Raw genomic sequence first — 23,366 nt, 5'->3', positions numbered from 1 at the left:
ACCTACACACAGATCAATTATCATAGAGCTCCACACATCACCTACATACAGATCTATTATACAGCCCCCACATATCATCTACATACAGATCTATTATACAGCCCGCACATCACCTACATTCAGATCTATAATACAGCCCACACATCACCTACATACAGATCTATTATACAACCCCCACATATCACCTACATACAGATCTATTATACAGCCCGCACATCACCTACATTCAGATCTATTATACAGCCCGCACATCACCTACATTCAGATCTATTATACAGCCCCCACATACAGATCTATTATACAGCCCGCACATCACCTACATTCAGATCTATAATACAATACAGCCCCACACATCACCTACATACAGATTATAGAGCCCCGCACATCACCTACATACAGATTATAGAGCCCAGCACATCACCTACATACAGATCTATTATGGAGCCCGCACATCACCAACATGCAGATCTATTATTATACAGCCCGCACATCACCTACATACAGATTTATTATAGAGCCCCAGACACCACTGACCCTTACACATGATGGACTCCCTCACCAGGACACAATGAACACTGCAAAAGGCTCCAGAACCCTGACACACACAGGTGAGACTCTCATACAGGATGGAATCCATCAGCACTAAGGACCTTCATCATCATCACAACCGTCATCACCTCCAGAAACATACAGGATTCATGGGGTGCAGCACCTACCTGCAGCCCCCTCCGGCGCAGGATGCTGGTGTCATCCATCCCGGCGCTGGCTTTGGTGTCTTGCTCACGGTTCTGTGCCGTTTCAGATCTTTCCTGACTGACAGTCCCCAAACTTCTCAGAGTTGCCCCATGGCCCAACAGTGGCTGGCAGCCTGTCCCACAGAGGAGGGCACCATGTAGCACAGGAGTCAGCGATAGTCACCAGAGCGCCGCTCACTCCTCAGCGTCATCTCATCCCCAACCTGTTACTGCACCGCAACAAGGAGCCACAGATCCCACATCACAACAAGGCTGCAATGGTGACGGAGCGCGGCAGCACCTCGCTTGACGCCCGCTCCCATCTGCTGTAGACAAGTGACATCACATCAGGAAGAGCAGCTGATTTACATAGCCCAGCGCTGGAGTTAAAGGAGCAGGCACTGCACATTGCTGAGCTCCCTCCCTGCAGTCATCAGCTGACAGCAGACAATGAGAGCGAACGCTGCTCCGGAGGCAATGAATTATTAATGACTGAGACAAGGTACAACATGACCAACACCAGCGGGATACAAACTATTAACCCTGAAGCCACAGGAGCAGAAACCACAGGCGAACAATGAGAAAAACCTGCAGCCATGTACACACAGATTGTAAGGAAAACAACCATGATCCATGGTCCATTTATTACATAGGACTGCAGGTGACATCACTACATTATCTGTACTCAGAAGTATCGCTTCAGCATCTGTGATGTGACATAGGACTGCAGGTAATATCTGCTACATTATCTGTACTCAGCACAGTGCTCCTACATAGGACTGCAGGTAACATCTGTTACATTATCTGTACTCGGCACTGCACTCTTACATAGGACTGCATTCCTACACAGTTGAGGTAAAAACAAACAAGTAAATCGGAGCAGTTTTGTACCCCGCCACTTTCTGAGCACAGCGCCTGCTGGATAATGCCGTTACCTTCGTGCCCAGGATATGGAACATAGTGACAGGTGCGGAGGGATCGGTAGGTCCCCAAGGACACGGCGCCCTGCACTGAGGTCTGCTGACCAGCAACATGGCGGCGCCCTGCTCCACAGCAACCATGATTAAGTATTAACCAACGGAAACAATGATCCAGCCGGAACACGCCATGACTGACAACCTGTACCCATTTACTGACCACAAGCGAAGGTCATGATGACTGCATCAGCAGAACAGTGAGTGCAGCTCCGGGTTATAATACAGGAATGGAAGACAAGATGGCGAGTGAAGGATCTTTGGATACATGGGAATCTTCCGGCTTATGTTACACCGGTTCTGAAGGTAAGTCAGTAGGGTTTGGGGATGTGGGAAATCAGGAGATAGGGTCCAGTCAACCCTTCTCCAAAGGCCACTAGCACTCAAGCTGGGATTTGGAGGTTGGTTTGTGCCTACTGAATTCTATCAGGATCCCCTTGAAGGCTTGACGTGGCTCCTATCACAAAATGTATGTGAGGGACAATCTGAAGTGCAGGAGCTCTGAGGATCAGCGTTGTCCCCAGGAGGAGTGTGGAGGCATGCTGGGAAGTGGGGAGCATCTTTTGCTTCGTTGGCCCTTTAATACAGTGGTTTACTACGGATCAAAACAGATTCGTTTTTTTTAACATACACAAAAATTAGGTCGACTACATTTTGTATACGTTAAAAAAAAAAAAAAAAAATCCATTTTGATCTGTTTTTTTTTTTTTATAGAATTCAATAGAAAAAAAAAGAAGATAAAAGCAGATGCACACATGCATTAATTTTTTTCCAAAAAATTGACAAAAAAAATGGATTGCAAACACGTAGTGTGAACTTAGCCTAAGTCTTTTGTTTTGTGCTGTAGCTAAATAGGAATATACAGGTTGAGTTTGGTTTGTTACATGTGTGCATTTATTTATTTGTTACATACATTTGTTCAGTTTATATTTGTATATAGTGTTAGTTTTAGTAGTTGTTTAGCACCTGGGGTGGGGGTTTAGTGTTAGGATGGGTGGTAGGTTAAATGGGGGGGGAGGCCTTTATAAATAGATACAGAAAATCCTGGGCTGGATCAAGGATATCTGATCATATACTGAGTGTATGGGATGTTGTGGTACTGTATTTATATAGGGTTATGGCAGTTGGTTTTTGTGTTTTGTAGGTAAAAAAAAAAATGCAGCTAGAGAGTGTTTTTTATATAGTGACAGATGCAGTATATGGTTTATTAAAGTGTGTGTGTATATAAAGGGAGGGGTGCTGCATAAACAGGAATAATAAGCGATGTGCGCTGAGAACGAAGCTGGAGCAGCCAAAAATGTAAGGCCCCTCTGCTGCCACCAATGGCTGTGTCAGGAACTGCAAGGCTCTGCTCACATTACAGATATCACTAGGGCTGCTTCATGCAGATACCCTGATGTCTATAGAATACAGGTCAGCAATAGAGAGAGGTGGTTTAGCTGTGTGTCAGTAGTGCTGCAGCCCCAGCACAGTGTAGCAGAGCAGGCAGCAGGGATAACTGTCACCATACATTCTGCTATACTGTGCCAGGACTGCAGCGCTAGTGATACAGTCAGCTTCACCAACTCTGATGCTGACATGTATTATATCGACATTAGGGGATGCTCAGTAGCAGCATGCTGCAGTGATAGCCATATTTAGCAGTGCCGAGATTAGGGGTTCTGCAGCCCCTGACACAGCCAAGGGTGACAGCAGAGGAGCAGTGTCACCCCCTTCCTGGTGACAGCTGATTTATTAACTTAAAAGGAGAAGTGCAACAGTTTTTAAAATCTAGTAGTTGACTGGGGCAGGGGCATTTTGATCAGGAGTAGGAACGCCCCTCTCCTAGTGTCTGCGGTGTGCAGCGGGACCCACGCCAGGCTCTGGGATTTGCGGCACTGACATGACATGTGAAATAACTGTCCCAGCTGGTGGACTGACGGGGATGCCATTCCAGTCACTGATTGGCTGAGCAGCCAGTCTATCAGCCAGGAGAGTTATTTCACACAGCCCACAGTGGCAATGTCATGACAACTCAGGGGAAATTAATTTGGGCGGGGTCTTGAGGCCAGGGAAAGGTAAATTCCCACTACTGATCCATCCCCCCCACTGCCAGCATCCACAATTTTTTTGGTGATCATTAAAAGGGGTGGGTCGGTGATCTGGGGGCAGGGCAGGGCTCAAAACAGCCTTACCGTACAGAGCACTATACTAAAACTGCACGGGAATAGTAGAGGATGAATTTAAGAAACATACGTTCATCCTCAGTGCTCCTTACCGTACAGAGGACTACATTATAACTGAGAGACCTACCTTCATCCTCAGCACCCCGTGCAACACATGGAGCCATCAGCAGGTGAGATTTGTCTAACCTGCTGATAGTTCCCCTTTAAGTGTAATCTTTCTTTGTTTGTTTTTTTTATTTACCGTCTAACGTATAGTTATAAAAAGCCCTTTAAAGGGGAATTTGTTATAAACCTGAGATGTAGCCCATTGTAAAACCCCTAAAATAAAATCCCCTTAAAGGGGTTATCCAAGCAGCATTTTCTTCATGTAATGGTGTGTGACTAATCCATAAAAGGTTAGCGCTGCCCAACAGACTCCAAAGGTTAAAAGCAGATAGAAAGTTAAAATAGTTATTAAAAGTGCACAATTTAATAAATATTTGAACTTTTTATCTGCTTTTAACTGTTGAGTCTGTTGAGCAGCGCTAACCTTTATGGATTAGTCATGCACCATTTTTGCACTTAGACTAGCTTTATCCCCACAGGCACTTACCTGGGAGCATGGACTATCTTAGTTGGCTCACGGCCCTGCAATCTCCACCGAAGCACCTTTTCTGGTATTTTCTGAAGGCCTAGTACCCCTTTTGGGTGATATGCACAAAGCCCAAGGGGCTTGAAGGTGAAATCCTCATCAGCACCTTGAGCTATAATTTGACTTGTTTTTACTGTATCCCACGAGGCGCTGCAGCCTGGCCTTTTTCTCTCCCGTGTCTTTCTTCATATGAGTAACATGTACATAAGGTGGGGTATCAGTGTCTATGATGTGGCCACGCTGTGTGATTAGGTCTATGGTAATAGCAGCAGGTCCTGTGTACACTGGCTCTACAGACAATGCCGGACCCCCGGCGATCCTCACATACAATTAGCTGTAATTACCCTTTACACATCCCAGACACTATAGAGGGGCCCGGTGACAGCTGCTCGCTGCCATGTTAAATAGACATGTGCTTTATGATGACCCAGAGATCAGACGTCGGACAGAAGCCAATTAGATAATGGAGTCGCCTTTGCGCACAGAATGCTAATGTTCTGGAAATGATGGTACGGAGGACGACCCACTGTGTGGTCCATCTTCATCATTGACAGCTCACGTTCCTGTGTAATCCAGTAGAGTGCAACATGTCATGAGTTTTGGATGGGTAGGGGCTGTCTAATATATATATATCGCTAGGTTCCCACTGCTCCAAATGTGCCACAGTGTATCTAGATGGACGTGCCATCATGAATCAATGAACAATACAATACACTGCACATAAGGCAGTGCTCCAGACTTGTGTGCAGCCATGATCAAAACTCCAGAGTTACCAGAGGATTTACCCTCTTCCCTTCCCTGGGCTAATGGCACGTCACACCCAGGACTTTGCACCATGCCAATGCCAGGATCCTGTAATATACAGATAATGTCACCCTGCACAGGAATGTCCTCCACAGGGAGAGGAAGGACTCATGAGAAGCAGCATGGGCCACAGTAAACCCGCCTGCCTAATATGTTGCCTTCTTCCCACAGTACATCCTGGTGCCATCTATTTCCCAGGTGAGTAACACATGCAACGGCCGTCCACAGGGAGAACATGATGCATCAGACCAGGTTCCTTCTTCCATTGCTTCAGACTAGAAGTCCATTGTAGACACTTCTGGGGGGAGGACAGGGGTCACAAGGGCCCTCTGACCCATCCGCAGGGCCCCATACACAACAAGCTGCCATGTCCTGTGTGATCTGACTCCTATCATACACAGCAGGAAGTTTATCAGCAGTTTGCTCTACAGCAGCTCTTCTGTGGGAGCGGACCAAATGGGCTAACCTTCACCCCCTCCTCCACACACATCAATAAGCCTTGAGCCCCGTGATCACTGGCTGTCCTTCTTTGGACACTTTTGGTCGGTACCACCAACTAAATACTTGGGACCCCACAAGCCCAGCCGTTCTGGAGATGGTGTGACCTCGGCATGTACACTATTCTGCTCTTGTCACCATTGCTCAGATCTGTACACGTACCTATAATCCTGCTTCCACAGAACTGACCGGTCTCTTATCCTAGTATATCCCACACAACAGACACAGATAATCCACGTTATTCATGTTGTCGTCATCGGCAGCGTTATGGCTCATGGCTTTATATCGTGACCAAGCGGTACAGAGCACTGTCTGGTGGTAGCTGCCGCTATACAACCCTGCCAAGTGCAAGCCATGGCAGATGTACTGCAAGCTCACTTTACCGCTCTGTTCACATGGTGCCTGAGCCTCCAGTTGGAAGTAGGGATGTCACGATACCAGAATTTTGAGTTCGATACCGATACCATCTTTTTTTTCCCGATACTCAATACCATTTCGATACAATACCATTTCGATACTTTTGAAAAAAAGCACTTAAAATACAAATATAATGACATCCCCCCCCTCACCCAGACTGTGGGTATGATGCCCCCATGCACCACATTTTTATTTATGTGACTTTTTTTGTTACTTTTATTGGTTTGGACAATTCCGCATGCAATGATGCCAAATGTTTATTTTTTTACATGAATAAAAGGGAAAGGCGGGGATTATTAGAACTTTTATTCTGAAATTTTTTTAATTGTCATCTGCCTCATAGGGGTTTTCGCCTTCCCCTGGATCAGCACAGTAGGATTTCCCTAGGTTTTTTTTTTTACACTTTTTAATTCCCTTGTACCTCCCAGCATACCTCCTTGTCCACAAAGAGGTATGGTGGGGTTGTAGTACACAAGAAGGTATGCTGGGAGGTACAGTGGTGCAGCAGCAGCCTCCCAACACAACAACTCCCAGCATACATCTTTGTGCACAAGAAGGTATGCTGGGAGTTGTAGTGCACAGAGGTATCCTGGGGGTTGTTGTGGTTGTCAGGAGGCTGCTGCTGCACAACTGCAACTCCCAGCATACCTTCTTGTGCACTACAACTCCCAGCATATCTTCTTGTGCACAAAGAGGTATGCTGGGGGTTGTAATGCACAAAGAGGTATGCTGGAAGTTGTTGTGATGGGAGGCTGCTGCTGCACAACTACAACTCCCAACATATTTCCTTGTTTGTTATAACTCCCAGCATACCTTCTTGTGCGCTACAACCCCCAGCATACCTCCTTGTGCACAAGAAGATATGCTGGGAGTTGTAGTGCACAAGAAGGTATGCTGGGAGTTGTAGTGGACAAGGAGATATGCTGGGAGTTGTGTCGGAAGGCTGCTGCTGCACAACTGCAACTCCCAACATCTTCTTGTGCACTAGAACCCCCAGCATACCTCTTTGTGCAAAGAGGTATGCTGAGAGTTGTAGTGCACTAGAAGGTATGGTGAGAGTTGTAGTTGTGCAGCAGCAGCCTCCCGATCCCAGCATACCTCCGTGCGTCTACAACTCCTAGCATACCATCTTGTGCACAAGCAGGTATGCTGGGAGGGGACTGGCCGGTGTGAGGGACCGCAAAGTGCAGCGGCGGGTCCCAGGGGACGGAGGGGAGGGGTGGATGAAGGGCTGGACTGGCGGTGCAGAGGTGGCTGCCGGGGCTGACAATGGGGGGCAGGACTGGAAGGACGCAGCCGCGGCGGGGGAATAGTTAAATAACTGCCACCCGTAATATCGCGGGCTGCAGTCATTAGCAGTGGGGGCCGCTCCATATACAGCAGACTTCTGCTGTATATGGAGTGGCTCTGGGGGGGGGGGGGGGGGGTTAAATGCCGCTGTCAGTTGTGACAGCGGCATCTACCCTGTAAAATAGCCGGCACTAGCGATCGCTATGTGCCGGTTATTTGAAGTTGGCGCCACCGGGAGCGGAGAGCGCGCGGGCGGAGGAGGGGACACCAGGGGGCAGCACACAGAGAACACGGCCGGCGCTCAGCTAGCTGCCGGCCGTGGTCTCTGCGCTGTACTTTATATTAAGCTGCGCTATTATGCAGCTTAACATAAAGTATCGATAAATATTTTTATCAGATGCAATGTCTGTAACGCTGCATATGCTTTAAGTCCGGCTGTTCAACAAGCGCCAATAGCAAGCACAATGAATACACCGCTGTTTAGTCTGTATTCACATCACAAATTCTCACTAAAACCATTCAGAAACCCCACCCAGGGATCCACCAATGCTCCATCCACTATTGTGGTGAGTGTCCTTAGTGGGGTCACTGGGGGCTACAGGCCGTTGCTGAGGATGACACACAGGAACGTACCGTACTGTATGCCCCCAGATACCAATAGTAAAGGTGTTTAATTCTGGAAAAATAATGAGAAGAAGAAGCTCATTGCTAAATAGAATTATGGAGGACAAAGATCCAGACCACCAGCAAGATGGAAACACAGCAACCCTGAGCAGATGAGGTGCCCAGGAACACCTAACATAACCACAGAGACTGCAGACCCCAGGATGTGTCACCTCCAGGGCCGGAGGGGTACAGGCTGCAGCCAGAGCACTGATCTCCCTGTGAGCTGGAACAGTGGACTCTGATTTATGATGTTAGGTCACGTGCTGTTAACTGTATTGCCTTACCTCTAAATAGACACCAGGGGGCAGCATTCCACCACATCCCATTATTACAGCAATCAAAACATTTTTCCCTGGATTTCCCAAAGCGCAACGTTCTGCAGAGATGCCAAAAACACAACACAAGTCAGCACAACATGCAGAGCATCGCGGCCAGTCAGGAGGGAACCTCCCATCTCCTCACCACATAACCCTGAGGGTTCACTATGGGACACTTATTTGTAGGATGTCTGGACACTTCGGAGTTAAAGCTGCAGGAAACAGAAGGATCTGGGATCACTCTATTCCTCCCTTGGCACAGAGCAGATGCTTCTGGCAGGACTTGTGTTCCCGTGACCTGACAACCCGCACACATCACGTCAGCCCCTCACACGACACCGCGGCCTCGTAGGAGCCGCTCACTACATCAACACATCTCAATGTCCTGGAATTTAGCATACAAACTTTATACACATGTTAAAGGGGTAATCCAAGATTAGAAAAAGCAGTTACTTTCTTGCAAAAACAGCACCACCTCTGTTCTCAGGGTGTGTGCGGTATTGCAATTCAGCTCCATTCACTTCAATGGAACAGAGATGCAAAACCTACACCCAAACTTACGACAAGAGTGGTGCTGCAAGAAAAGCATTCCCATGTTTTCTAAGCCTGGATAACCCCTTTAAGGAAGGACAAGGAGTCTAGGCTAGCGTACTGCTGATGTACTGTACGAGAGCAGAAACACAAGACAATGTGCAGCTGGTAACCGAAGCGTGTAACACGCCTGACACTACATAACACTCCTCCTGCGTCCCTGTTATACCTCTGCCGCATCCCCTACCCCACCGCAAGAATCTGTCCATATATCACACAGGATGGGGGGGGGGGGGAATAGGCAGCAACCAGAGAGCACTTACCAGGCCAGCAGTCAGGGATGGCGCAGACTGACCCAAAGACTGATTCCTCATCCGGACCAGGTTGGACGACTCTCCTGGTGGCTGCCATGTCAGCTGAGCCACGCCGCTGTGCACACTGCTGGAGAGCGGGAGCAGCTGCTTCCCTGTGAGAGAAGGAAAAAAACGTGAAGACAAAGGGTCTGAGGCGAACAGTGAGGCTGGGGGGGGGGCGCAAGTGCAAAGGCCCGGATCGACACAGGGTATCTAGGGTGACACTACACATCTCCATGTATCCCGACTGCGGCTTCTACATCACAGCTTTCCCACACTGATGCTGCTCACAGCTGCAAGTTTGTTACAAAGCATCAGCGCATACATTTCTCTCTACATATCAGTAATCGCTTTGTTGCAATCAGTCTGTGGCCATTGCTGTTTAGTTTACAGAGGCCAATGCAGCAGAGCAGGACAAGACAGGTTCCCAGCATCTCGATGAGGAAACGTGTCCGAGTTTTTTAGAGTCCTGTCTGTATGTGGCACATGAACTCATCATCCACAGATTACTCACCTGTCATGGAGGTGGTCAGGCTCCCGCGCCGCAGTTTGCAATCGTCCTGGCTCAGCTGTCGGTGCAGTTTTACTTTTGCAGCGGAGGAATGGAGGTCGGGGTTACTAAGCTTCCTGAAGAGCAGCGGAGCGGACGGAGGAGTGATATCCTGAAATACAAGAGGATAGGAGGGTTACTACATGATCTGCTCCAAAACATGGCACCCTGACGGGCAGCAGTCACATTAAACAAGAAAAAGTCAGGACTATGGGAGACTGACACAGTTACGGTGCATAGAGGGAACATGCCATCTTAACAACCGTCAAAATGACAGTCGCTTTTATTTATACCAGCCGTTATTTAACAACAAATGACAACCATTATTTCCACAAGGCAGACACCCCCCCCCCCCCCATAATCCATCCACCGCGCCCCAGTAAGCTCCCCTGAGTGGGAAACATCCTGCACCAGGCTATACAGCAGGGATATGAGGTGTAAATGTCGCCAGACGTGTAATCACTGCTGAGCATCACCTTCATCTGCTAATCCCATAATCCTCCAGATAATAGAGCCGCAAGTCATCATCCCTGAGCTGCAGCCACGTGGTGCCCGGCGTGAATGGATCATAGGGAACATCCATATGGGGGGGGGGAGGATATATCGGGGGTAACTCCACACATCTCAGCCTCCAGGAGTGTAATGGTTACATTAGGATGCATTGTGGCATCTATACTGTAGGAGGCGCTTCATGCCGACTACAACCAGGAGGATAAGTGGCTCCAGACAGGGATAGATGGAAAAGACATGCTGCTAACGCCAGAAGCTTCCCACAGTCACCCCTGCATTGGACGTAGCTTTAATACTACACGTGCCAGTGGGACTGCGCTCCTTCCAAGAGGCGGCGTCTTGCGTCATGTAAACACTTAACCCTTTCCTACCTCCAGCTGTTTCACACACAATGTAACACAGACCCTCCAAAATGGATGGGGGGGGGGGGGTGACTGATCTTATACCTCTAGATGTGTCCTCCCACAATACACCAGGAAGAACCACTCATCCCGAACCTCCTGGGTCATGAACTACAATACAAGAGGGTAAGAATAAAGAAAAATACAGCTCTATGCCATGCTGGGCACCTGGAAAGCTGGGTGACGGTGCCTGTAATGGAGTCATAGTGGTCATCACTGCAGAGGAGACAAGGAGACCATAAACACTCACATAATCGGGGTGTGAACAAGAAGCAAGGTACCAGGCAACAGGAACAACCTCAACCATAAGAGACGGGAACATAGCGGACGTTTTCTCATAGACGCCGCCACCGGATCCTACAAATCCTCACAAAGTACTGCAAATACAGGAGCGATCCCCATCATCCTCACCACAGGGACCGCAGGAGTCCTGTGTACTGTCTGCAACAAGACAGAAACAAGGCCACTACTACGCCACCTATCATCCTCACCACAGCAGCAGAGTTGGTAAGAAGCTCCCAATCAGGGCTCTTCTATCATCAGATGTAACATGGGGCAGAGAAGAGCCACGAGGGGCTGCACGGAGTGGCCAGATTGCCCTCATAGTAAACCCCAACAAGGGCAACTGGCTGATCTATATGGATTACATGGAGTTTCTCAGCTTGGCTCTTGTATACCCGGGAACATATTGCACAGATATCACTGCATCAAGGACAAACGCTCCACAGAAATAAGAGGCGAACGAAGGGCGACTGAAGGCATTTGCTGTTACCTATGACCACCATGAACATGCGGCTTCAGAGGCGTCTCACCAACCTTCACTTGTATCACAAAGTACAACACATAGGAATCTGGAAAAGGAGGGCAGACTGGAGGCTAAACATTATCACTGCCAACCCATACCCCAACACATGGCATAGGGCAAACACTCACAGCGTAACCGCCAACACATGGCATAGGGCAAACAACCACAGCGTAACCGCCAACACATGGCATAGGGCAAACACCCACAGCGTAACCGCCAACACATGGCATAGGGCAAACACCCACAGCGTAACCGCCAACACATGGCATAGGGCAAACACCCACAGCGTAACCGCCAACACATGGCATAGGGCAAACACCCACAGCGTAACCGCCAACACATGGCATAGGGCAAACACCCACAGCGTAACCGCCAACACATGGCATAGGGCAAACACCCACAGCGTAACCGCCAACACATGGCATAGGGCAAACACCCACAGCGTAACCGCCAACACATGGCATAGGGCAAACACCCACAGCGTAACCGCCAACACATGGCATAGGGCAAACACACACTGTAACCCCTAACACATGGCATAGGGCAAACACACACTGTAACCCCTAACACATGGCATAGGGCAAACACCCAGACCGTAACCGCTAACACATGGCATAGGGCAAATACACACTGTAACCCCTAACACGTGGCATAGGGCAAACACACACAGTGACCCACAGTACATGGCATAGGGCAAACACCCACACCGCAACCTCTAACACATGGCATAGGGCAAACACCCACACCGTAACCTCTAACACATGGCATAGGGCAAACACTCACAGCGTAACCGCCAACACATGGCATAGGGCAAACACCCACAACGTAACCCCTAACACATGGCATAGGGCAAACACACACAGTGACCCATAATACATAGCATTAGGGCAAACACACTATAACACATGGCATGGGGCAAAGACAACAGGCACAGAAAGACGCCAATAGTGTTTTAAGTGCTTGAAGACAGTATCATGTTATCCCCTAGTAGAGAAGCAACAGCATCATACATACACTAATCCATCACTGAGCTCCTACTACTACATCATCCACATCCAAGACACTGAGCCCCTAGTACTACTACATAATCATTGTCACTGAGCTCCTACTACATCGACATTGAGCTCCTACTACTACATCATCATCATCATCACTGAGCTCCTACTACATCGACATTGAGCTCCTACTACTACATCATCATCATCATCACTGAGCTCCTACTACTACATCCTGGGATTATTTCTCCCAGTTATAGGGAGGGGGGTGTCAGGGCTATAGTTACAGGGATGAAAACTGCTCACAGTTACAGGGGGGCTGGGCTATAGGTTTAAGGGAGTCATTGCTCCCAGTTATGAGGTAAGGGGGGGAGGCAGGGCAGTAGCTATGGGGGGCATTGTTTCTAGTTATGGGGGGGGTTACTTCTCCCAGTTATGGAGGGGTCATTGCTCCCAGTTATAGGGGGGTCTGGGTTATGGAGGGTTCATTGCTCCCAGTTATAGGGGGGTCTGGGCTATGGAGGGGTCATTGCTCCCAGTTATAGGGGGGTCTGGGCTATGGAGGGGTCATTGCTCCCAGTTATAGGGGGGCCTGGGCTATGGGGGGGGTCATTGCTCACAGTTATAGGGGGGGTCACAGTTATAGAGGGGTCATTGCTATGGAGGGGTCATTGCTCCCAGTTATAGGGGGGTCTGGGCTATGGGGGGTCATTGCTCCCAGTTATAGGGGGGTCTGGGCTATGGGGGGGGGGTCATTGCTCCCAGTTATAGGGGGGTCTGGGCTATGGGGGGGGGGGTCATTGCTCCCAGTTATAGGGGGTCTGGGCTATGGGGGGGGGGGGGGTCATTGCTCCCAGTTATAGGGGGTCTGGGCTATGGGGGGGGGGGTCATTGCTCCCAGTTATAGGGGGTCTGGGCTATGGGGGGGGGTCATTGCTCCCAGTTATAGGGGGTCTGGGCTATGGGGGGGGGTCATTGCTCCCAGTTATAGGGGGTCTGGGCTATGGGGGGGGGGTCATTGCTCCCAGTTATAGGGGGTCTGGGCTATGGAGGGGTAATTGCTCCCAGTTATAGGGGGGTCTGGGCTATGGAGGGGTCATTGCTCCCAGTTATAGGGGGTCTGGGCTATGGGGGGGGGGGGGGTCATTGCTCCCAGTTATAGGGGGTCCGGGCTATGGGGGGGGGGTCATTGCTCCCAGTTATAGGGGGTCTGGGCTATGGAGGGGTCATTGCTCCCAGTTATAGGGGGGTCTAGGCTATGGAGGGGTCATTGCTCCCAGTTATAGGGGGGTCTGGGCTATGGGGGGGGTCATTGCTCCCAGTTATAGGGGGTCTGGGCTATGGGGGGGGGTCATTGCTCCCAGTTATAGGGGGTCTGGGCTATGGGGGGGGTCATTGCTCCCAGTTATAGGGGGGTCTGGGCTATGGAGGGGTCATTGCTCCCAGTTATAGGGGGTCTGGGCTATGGAGGGGTCATTGCTCCCAGTTATAGGGGGTCTGGGCTATGGGGGGTCATTGCTCCCAGTTATAGGGGGTCTGGGCTATGGGGGGTCATTGCTCCCAGTTATAGGGGGTCTGGGCTATGGGGGGTCATTGCTCCCAGTTATAGGGGGTCTGGGCTATGGGGGGGGGTCATTGCTCCCAGTTATAGGGGGGTCTGGGCTATGGAGGGGTCATTGCTCCCAGTTATAGGGGGTCTGGGCTATGGAGGGGTCATTGCTGCCAGTTATAGGGGGTCTGGGCTATGGGGGGTCATTGCTCCCAGTTATAGGGGGTCTGGGCTATGGAGGGGTCATTGCTCCCAGTTATAGGGGGTCTGGGCTATGGAGGGGTCATTGCTCCCAGTTATAGGGGGTCTGGGCTATGGGGGGGGGTCATTGCTCCCAGTTATAGGGGGGGGGTCATTGCTCCCAGTTATAGGGGGTCTGGGCTATGGGGGGGGGGGGGGGGGTCATTGCTCCCAGTTATAGGGGGTCTGGGCTATGGGGGGGGGGGGGGGTCATTGCTCCCAGTTATAGGGGGTCTGGGCTATGGAGGGGTCATTGCTCCCAGTTATAGGAGGTCTGGGCTATGGGGGGGGGGTCATTGCTCCCAGTTATAGGGGGTCTGGGCTATGGGGGGGGGTCATTGCTCCCAGTTATAGGGGGTCTGGGCTATGGGGGGGGGGTCATTGCTCCCAGTTATAGGGGGGTCTGGGCTATGGGGGGGTCATTGCTCCCAGTTATAGGGGGTCTGGGCTATGGGGGGTCATTGCTCCCAGTTATAGGGGGTCTGGGCTATGGTGATGGAGTCTGTCCCCATGGGGTCCTGAGGACTCAGCTCCTCAGACAAGCCCCTCCCCCGGGTGATGACTGAGGAGGATAACTCCCGTCAGGCTCGGGGTGCACGCTGGGAGTTACCTGCTCTCTGCTGCCCGCTCTCTCCTCCGATCCCAGCGTTCTCCGCCGCAATGTTGGGGCCGCCCGGCTCTCCTCCATACTGCCAGCTCCCGGCTGGGACCTGTCCTGGGCCCCCCGGGCTCTCTTCATTGCTAAAACGAGTGTGCGAGATCAGCCGGGGGCCACCATGTCTCTACCGGATCTTAAGCGATCACTCCGCTGCCCGCCAGCCGGAACTATATCGACCTCCTGTCAGACTGCTGCAAGGGCGGAGCTTCATCACATAGCAACAAGACTGAGAGACAGAGCCTAGCGGTTATTGGCTGCTACTAGCTGTCAATCACATCGATTACTACCCCGCCCATGTAACTGTACTATCAATGAGGTAAGCTGTGTCACGTGACTTCTAAATGCTATGCTATCTATAAGTAAAGCAGCTGCGCAGTTCAATAGTCCCTTCTGTATCACCTATTCTGCTTGTATAGACACTGCACAGTACAACTTCACCTATTCTGTATGTAGGAACACTGCACAGTACAACTTCACCTATTCTGTATGTAGGAACACTGCACAGTACAACTTCACCTATTCTGCTTGTATATAGGAACACTGCACAGTACAACTTCACCTATTCTGTATGTAGGAACACTGCACAGTACAACTTCACCTATTCTGTATGTAGGAACACTGCACAGTACAACTTCACCTATTCTGTATGTAGGAACACTGCACAGTACAACTTCACCTATTCTGCTTGTATATAGGAACACTGCACAGTACAACTTCACCTATTCTGTATGTAGGAACACTGCACAGTACAACTTCACCTATTCTGTATGTAGGAACACTGCACAGTACAACTTCACCTATTCTGTATGTAGGAACACTGCACAGTACAACTTCACCTATTCTGCTTGTATGTAGGAACACTGCACAGTACAACTTCACCTATTCTGTATGTAGGAACACTGCACAGTACAACTTCACCTATTCTGTATGTAGGAACACTGCACAGTACAACTTCACCTATTCTGCTTGTATATAGGAACACTGCACAGTACAACTTCACCTATTCTGTATGTAGGAACACTGCACAGTACAACTTCACCTATTCTGTATGTAGGAACACTGCACAGTACAACTTCACCTATTCTGTATATAGTAACACTGCACAGTACAACTTCACCTATTCTGTATGTAGGAACACTGCACAGTACAACTTCACCTATTCTGTATGTAGGAACACTGCACAGTACAACTTCACTTATTCTGCTTGTATAGACACTGCACAGTACAACTTCACCTATTCTGTATATAGAAACACTGCACAGTACAACTTCACCTATTCTGTATATAGGAACACTGCGCAGTACAACTTCTCCTATTCTGTATATAGGAACACTGTGCAGTACAACTTCACCCATTCTGTATATAGGAACACTGCACAGTACAACTTCTCCTATTCTGTATACAGGGGCGTAGCTAAAGGCTGATGGGCCCTGGTGCAAAATTTTAGCTTGGGGCCCCCCCATCTCACCCGATCAGTCAAAGTCCTATCTAACGTTATATCCAATTACTCTAATGTGCCCCCATGTTCTAATGCCCTGTCACTGCCTCCACCTCATGTACTGCACTACTGCCCCCTATAATTAATGGACTGTACTGTGTCATTGTCTTATCATTGTTTTCCAATCTTTGACTCTCCAGCTGAAAAACTACAACTCTCATCATGAACTGCCAGTTGGAAATGATGGGGGTTGTAGTGCTGCAACCTGAAGAGCCACATGCTGCAAAACTACAACTCCCATAAGGCCCCGTTCCCACTGAGCAAAACTTCATCATGCCCTGCTGACAGTTTATTACGCCCCGTTCCCACTGAGCAAAACTAGCGGAATTCGCCGCGGAATGCCGTTAGCCTCCCGCTCATAATGGGAGTCTATGGGAGGCGCGCACTCATGCTCTATCCACGCTGAAGAATGAACATGTTCATTCTTCAGCACAGGGAGAGCAGGAGCGCGCGCCTCCCATAGACTCCCATTATGAGCGGGAGGCTAACGGCATTCCGCGGCGAATTCCGCTAGTTTTGCTGAGTGGGAACGGGGCGTAATAAACTGTCAGCAGGGCATGATGAAGTTTGAACTTCTGCAACCTGGATAAGTCACCTGATGTCACCTGCAGTCCTATGTAACACCACAGATAACACAGTGATATCCCTCTGAGTACAGATAATGTAGTAGTCACCTGCAGTCCTATGTAACAGCACAGATAACACAGTGATATCTCTGAGTACAGATAATGTAGTATGTGTCCTGCAGTCCTATGTAACACCACAGATAACACAGTGATATCCCTCTGAGTACAGATAATGTAGTAGATGACCCATGCAGTCCTATGTAACACCACAGATAACACAGTGATATCCCTCTGAGTACAGATAATGTAGTAGATGTCACCTGCAGTCCTATGTAACACCACAGATAACACAGTGATATCTCTGAGTACAGATAATGTAGTAGTCACCTGCAGTCCACTTCTTCTCTCCTCCGTGGTGTAAGTGGTTCCCACAGGGTTGAGGCTCCTCCCCCACCGGATCACAACATTGCTGTACTCTCTGATGTTACCTGCCGGCTGTACAGTGATGTCACCTGACCTGGGGGAGGGGCCTCAGCGCTGAGGAGCGGTGGATTGCAGCTCAACCCCCGTAAAGGTACGGCCATAGGACACAGCTTGGGCCGCCAACGCAGATGTCTGGAGGAGGGGGCGCTGGTACTTGCTGTAATCTGATTAGGTAAGAGGCCCAATCAGATGACAGCATGTGCCAGCGGGTGCAGCGGGACAGATTAGTGCAGTGCTTCCCAACTCAACCTTTTCCACCTCGGGGCACCCCTTGGAAAAAAAAATTAGCTCAGGGCACCCCTACTAAATAATGTTCTACAAAATAAGAAAACCGTCATACAGTGACTCACAGGTGACGTCTTCTTTGATCTGAGGAGTCACTTTCCCTTTTCCTCTCTATCCGCCATGATGATTTCTTCCAGCTACTTTTCATCTGTTCAGAACCTGCGACACAAACAATTTAGGCTCCGCACATTTCTAGCAACTTCCTTTCCTTTCTCCCTCCTGTAGGCTCCCAAAGTAACTGCACTGTTTGGTGTTATGTGCAGTAAAGCGAGTAGGAATGTGGGATGCCCCCTGTATGTAGGATCCCCTGCTGTGCCCCCATGAGCTAATAATGCCCCCAGAGGTGCCCCCATACAATAATAATGCCCCCAGAGGTGCCCCCATGAGCTAATAATGCCCCCATAGGTTCCCCCATGAACTAATAATGCCCCCTGAGGTTCCCCCATGAGCTAATAATGGCCCCAGAGGTGCCCCCCATGAACTAATAATGCCCCCAGAGGTGCCCCTAAAAAAAAAAAAAAACATCCTACTCACCTAATCGCGCTGTATGGCTGCAGGCAGCAGCTCTCCTCCTCTTCTGGCTCCATCTTGCAAGCTGCAGGGACGGAACCTCTGGCAGGCGTGAAGACGTCACATCATCACGCCTGCCGGAGAGGTCACGTCCCTGCGTCCCATAGGCTGCTGGTATGAAGTGCCGGCAGCCTATGGGAGGGAATGCAGGAGCAGGACGCTGACAGGTCCTGCTCCTGCATTCTGCTCGCTTTAATGTTCCGCCCGCTCACTGTGCGGGAGAAACATCAAAGCGATCTGTGCATCCCGAGAAAAATGCTTAGAGAGACAAGTGGCAAGGGGGGCCATGCGGGCCCCCCTAGCGTAGGGGCCCGGTCGCCATGGCGACTGCTGCAACCCCTATAGCTACGCCACTGTCTGTATATAGGGACACTGCACAGTACAACTTCACCTATTCTGTATATAGGAACACTGCGCAGTACAACTTCATCTATTCTGTAAATAGGGACACTGCACAGTACAACTTCACCTATTCTGTATATAGGAACACTGCGCAGTACAACTTCACCTATTCTGTAAATAGGAACACTGCACAGTACAACTTCACCTATTCTGTATATAGGAACACTGCACAGTACAACTTCACCTATTCTGTATATAGGAACACTGCACAGTACAACTTCACCTATTCTGTATATAGGAACACTGCGCAGTACAACTTCATCTATTCTGTAAATAGGGACACTGCACAGTACAACTTCACCTATTCTGTATATAGGAACACTGCGCAGTACAACTTCACCTATTCTGTAAATAGGAACACTGCACAGTACAACTTCTCCTATTCTGTATATAGGAACACTGCACAGTACAACTTCACCTATTTTGTATATAGGAACACTGCACAGTACAACTTCACCTATTCTGTATATAGGAACACTGCCCAGTACAACTTCATATATTCTGTATATATGGACACTGCACAGTACAACTTCACCTATTTTGTATATAGGAACACTGCGCAGTACAACTTCGCCCATTCTGTATATAGGAACACTGCACAGTACAACTTCACCTATTCTGTATATAGGAACACTGCCCAGTACAACTTCATATATTCTGTATATATGGACACTGCACAGCACTACTTCTCTGGTGATAATATATATATACTGCCATACAGCTCCCATAAAGTATTATGGCACTTTAAGGTGACTCCTCATGATGTGAGTTCCTGTGTGTACACAAGGAGCAGCTCCACGTCGGGCCATTGTATAACTAATATATGTTCTTTTTACCAGTTTTCTCCTCTAATATCTAATATTTAGTTGTCCCTGAGCTACTGGGTGTACACTATGGGGGAGATTTATTAAAAGGTGAAAATGCCTTTTTTAGGCGCAAATTGAGGCCAGATCAGCGTAAAAATATTTGCAAATATCAGGGATCCCTTATGAAGGTGTCCGTGTACACTGAAATGCATAGGATAACTTCTGGCTTGCACTAGGATCCATACCTAAGGAGAGTGACGTCACTCAGGATCCCACTTTTTTGCTACGGAAAACTGGACTGTGTGAACTTATGTGCAGTGCTACCGGCCGGAGCATCTGCCGAGTTCAGAAGATTTCTTCCCATTGATTAACTTCTCTACACTGCATAAAAGCTGGATGTGGACTTCGGCTGAACTCCATTAATATCGCCATCTGGGCAAGTGATATATTCACCTTTCCAGCTGGATTTCCATACAGGTATTTGTCACCTATATAATCCTCCTTATTCTGACTGACCCACTAATTATCTGCGCTGGGTGTATCTATATGTTTAGTTTACAATATAAATCTTATTAAAGCTTTTAGCAACTTAGTTTATGTCTACCTCTGTCTGACCCTGCAGCTCCTTCCTCCCTTGCTCTTGATAGCCCTCTATGGGCAGTACACATGATTACACATTATAGAGCACTACTGAGCAGTATAAGCTGTCATCTATCACTGGGGAGTAACACTTACTAGAGATTTTTGCAGTTTCTGTGTATTTCTATTACTGTTTCTCTCTCTCTCTCTCTCTCTGCAATTATACCCCTAGACATCTGTAGTATTAAGGGGGGACATTTTAGAGCAATATAAGCTGTGACATCAACACTGGAGACCACTCAGCAGCACCTCTGTGTGTCGTTCTTTCACTCTGCAGCTCCCTCCCCACCCTGTATAAATGCCTATGGCCAGAATACAGAATATTATATAACAGTAGTGAGCAGTGTAAGCTGTAAATCTAGCACTGGGGGATGTTACTTACCAGAGCTTTTAACAGCTTTTCTATGTCTCTGCACCTTATCTCCTCCTATCTTCTCAAAACAATACTGATCTGATAATGTAGCAGATACAGCCATTGGGGTCTCCTATGCTGTTGCATCTACTGGAGTAAGGTGTACAGCCTAAACAATGGAAGAGGAGTGCGGACCCGAGGCCCACAGCAGCTGGTGTTCCCTCCCTGCTACCCACTCAGACCTGCCCGCCCCCCCCTCCGGTCTGCTTTGTGTCCTTCAACTTTAGATTTCTCCAATATTTTTTTAAACTCCAAATATTGCAAAACTCTGAGTCCAGTGACCAAATGTCTGATAGAAGTGTAAGCTAACCTCTGATAACAGAGTAAGGCCACCAGTCCAACCGGCTCACATAACAGGTGTTACCAGCCCCCAGAATAGGGGACTGGGGTGTGCAGGGAGGTACAGTGCTATGGAGGAGCTGTGGATGTCAGTGTTGTGGGGGAGCTGTAGATGTCAGTGTTATGGAGGAGCTGTAGATGTCAGTGTTATGGAGGAACTGTAGATGTCAGTGTTATGGAGGAGCTGTAGATGTCAGTGTTATGGAGGAGCTGTAGATGTCAGTGTTATGGAGGAGCTGTGGATGTCAGAGTTATGGAGGAGCTGTGGATGTCAGTGTTATGGGGGAGCTGTAGATGTCAGTGTTATGGAGGAGCTGTGAAGGTCCGTTTTATGGGGGAGCTGTGGATGTCAGTGTTATGGAGGAGCTGTAGATGTCAGTGTTATGGAGGAGCTGTAGATGTCAGTGTTATGAAGGAGCTGTAGATGTCAGTGTTATGGAGGAGCTGTAGATGTCAGTGTTATGGAGGAGCTGTAGATGTCAGTGTTATGGAGGAGCTGTGGATGTCAGTGTTATGGAGGAGCTGTGGATGTCAGTGTTATGGAGGAGCTGTAGATGTCAGTGTTATGGAGGAGCTGTGGATGTCAGTGTTATGGAGGAGCTGTAGATGTCAGTGTTATTGAGGAGCTGTAGATGTCAGTGTTATGGAGGAGCTGTAGATGTCAGTGTTATGGGGGAGCTGTAGATGTCAGTGTTATGGAGGAGCTGTAGATGTCAGTGTTATGGAGGAGCGGTGGATTTCAGTGTTATGGAGGAGCTGTAGATGTCAGTGTTATGGGGGAGCTGTGGATGTCAGTCTTATGGGGGAGCTGTAGATGTCAGTGTTATGGAGGAGCTGTAGATGTCAGTGTTATGGAGGAGCTGTAGATGTCAGTGTTATGGGGGAGCTGTGGATGTCAGTGTTATGGGGGAGCTGTAGATGTCAGTGTTATGAAGGAGCTGTAGATGTCAGTGTTATGGGGGAGCTGTAGATGTCAGTGTTATGGAGGAGCTGTGGATGTCAGTGTTATGGAGGAGCTGTAGATGTCAGTGTTATGGGGGAGCTGTGGATGTCAGTGTTATGGAGGAGCTGTGGATGTCAGTGTTATGGAGGAGCTGTAGATGTCAGTGTTATGGAGGAGCTGTAGATGTCAGTGTTATGGGGGAGCTGTAGATGTCAGTGTTATGGGGGAGCTGTAGATGTCAGTGTTATGGAGGAGCTGTAGATGTCAGTGTTATGGGGGAGCTGTGGATGTCAGTGTTATGGGGGAGCTGTAGATGTCAGTGTTATGGAGGAGCTGTAGATGTCAGTGTTATGGAGGAGCTGTGGATGTCAGTGTTATGGAGGAGCTGTAGATGTCAGTGTTATGGGGGGGGCTGTAGATGTCAGTGTTATGGAGGAGCTGTAGATGTCAGTGTTATGGGGGAGCTGTAGATGTCAGTGTTATGGAGGAGCTGTGGATGTCAGTGTTATGGAGGAGCTGTAGGTGTCAGTGTTATGGAGGAGCTGTAGATGTCAGTGTTATGGAGGAGCTGTAGATGTCAGTGTTATGGAGGAGCTGTGGATGTCCATTTTATGGAGGAGCTGTGGATGTCAGTGTTATGGAGGAGCTGTGGATGTCAGTGTTATGAAGGAGCTGTGGATGTCAGTGTTATGGGGGAGCTGTAGATGTCAGTGTTATGGGGGAGCTGTAGATGTCAGTGTTATGGGGGAGCTGTAGATGTCAGTGTTATGGAGGAACTATGGATGTCAGTGTTATGGAGGAGCTGTAGATGTCAGTGTTATGGGGGAGCTGTAGATGTCCGTTTTATGGGGGAGCTGTAGATGTCAGTGTTATGCGGGAGCTGTAGATGTCAGTGTTATGGAGGAGCTGTGGATGTCCGTTTTATGGGGGAGCTGTAGATGTCAGTGTTATGCGGGAGCTGTGGATGTCAGTGTTATGGAGGAGCTGTAGATGTCAGTGTTATGGAGGATGTGTAGATGTCAGTGTTATGGAGGAGCTGTGGATGTCAGTGTTATGGAGGAGCTGTAGATGTCTGTATTATGGAGGAGCTGTAGATGTCAGTGTTATGGAGGAGCTGTATGTGTCAGTGTTATGGAGGAGCTGTGGATGTTAGTGTTATGGAGGAGCTGTGGATGTCAGTGTTATGGAGGAGCTGTGGATGTCAGTGTTATGGAGGAGCTGTAGATGTCAGTGTTATGGGGGAGCTGTAGATGTCAGTGTTATGGAGGAGCTGTAGATGTCAGTGTTATGGGGGAGCTGTAGATGTCAGTGTTATGGAGGAGCTGTAGATGTCAG

The 23,366-nt window shown here is 48.9% G+C and overlaps 1 protein-coding gene across 1 annotated transcript in view; it reads right to left on the bottom strand.

Moving 5' to 3' along the window:
• The window catches only part of MAST2 (microtubule associated serine/threonine kinase 2), a 69,327-nt gene extending 54,037 nt beyond the window's left edge, over window positions 1–15,290 (bottom strand). Inside the window, exons 1-3 of the mRNA XM_069981178.1 lie at window positions 15,041–15,290; window positions 9,895–10,042; window positions 9,351–9,493 (exon numbers count right to left, since the gene is read on the bottom strand). Of these exons, the coding sequence (XP_069837279.1) occupies window positions 9,351–9,493; window positions 9,895–10,042; window positions 15,041–15,169 (420 nt within the window). The 5' untranslated portion in view covers window positions 15,170–15,290. The remainder of the gene's footprint in view (window positions 1–9,350; window positions 9,494–9,894; window positions 10,043–15,040) is intronic.
• Window positions 15,291–23,366: the final 8,076 nt, after the last annotated feature.

The sequence above is a fragment of the Dendropsophus ebraccatus genome, chromosome 8 (assembly GCF_027789765.1).
Source record: "Dendropsophus ebraccatus isolate aDenEbr1 chromosome 8, aDenEbr1.pat, whole genome shotgun sequence".
In the NCBI taxonomy this organism is placed as follows: Eukaryota; Metazoa; Chordata; class Amphibia; order Anura; family Hylidae; genus Dendropsophus; species Dendropsophus ebraccatus.
The sequence above is the reverse complement of the archived record's forward strand: the minus strand, read 5'-3'. Positions and strand labels throughout refer to the sequence as shown.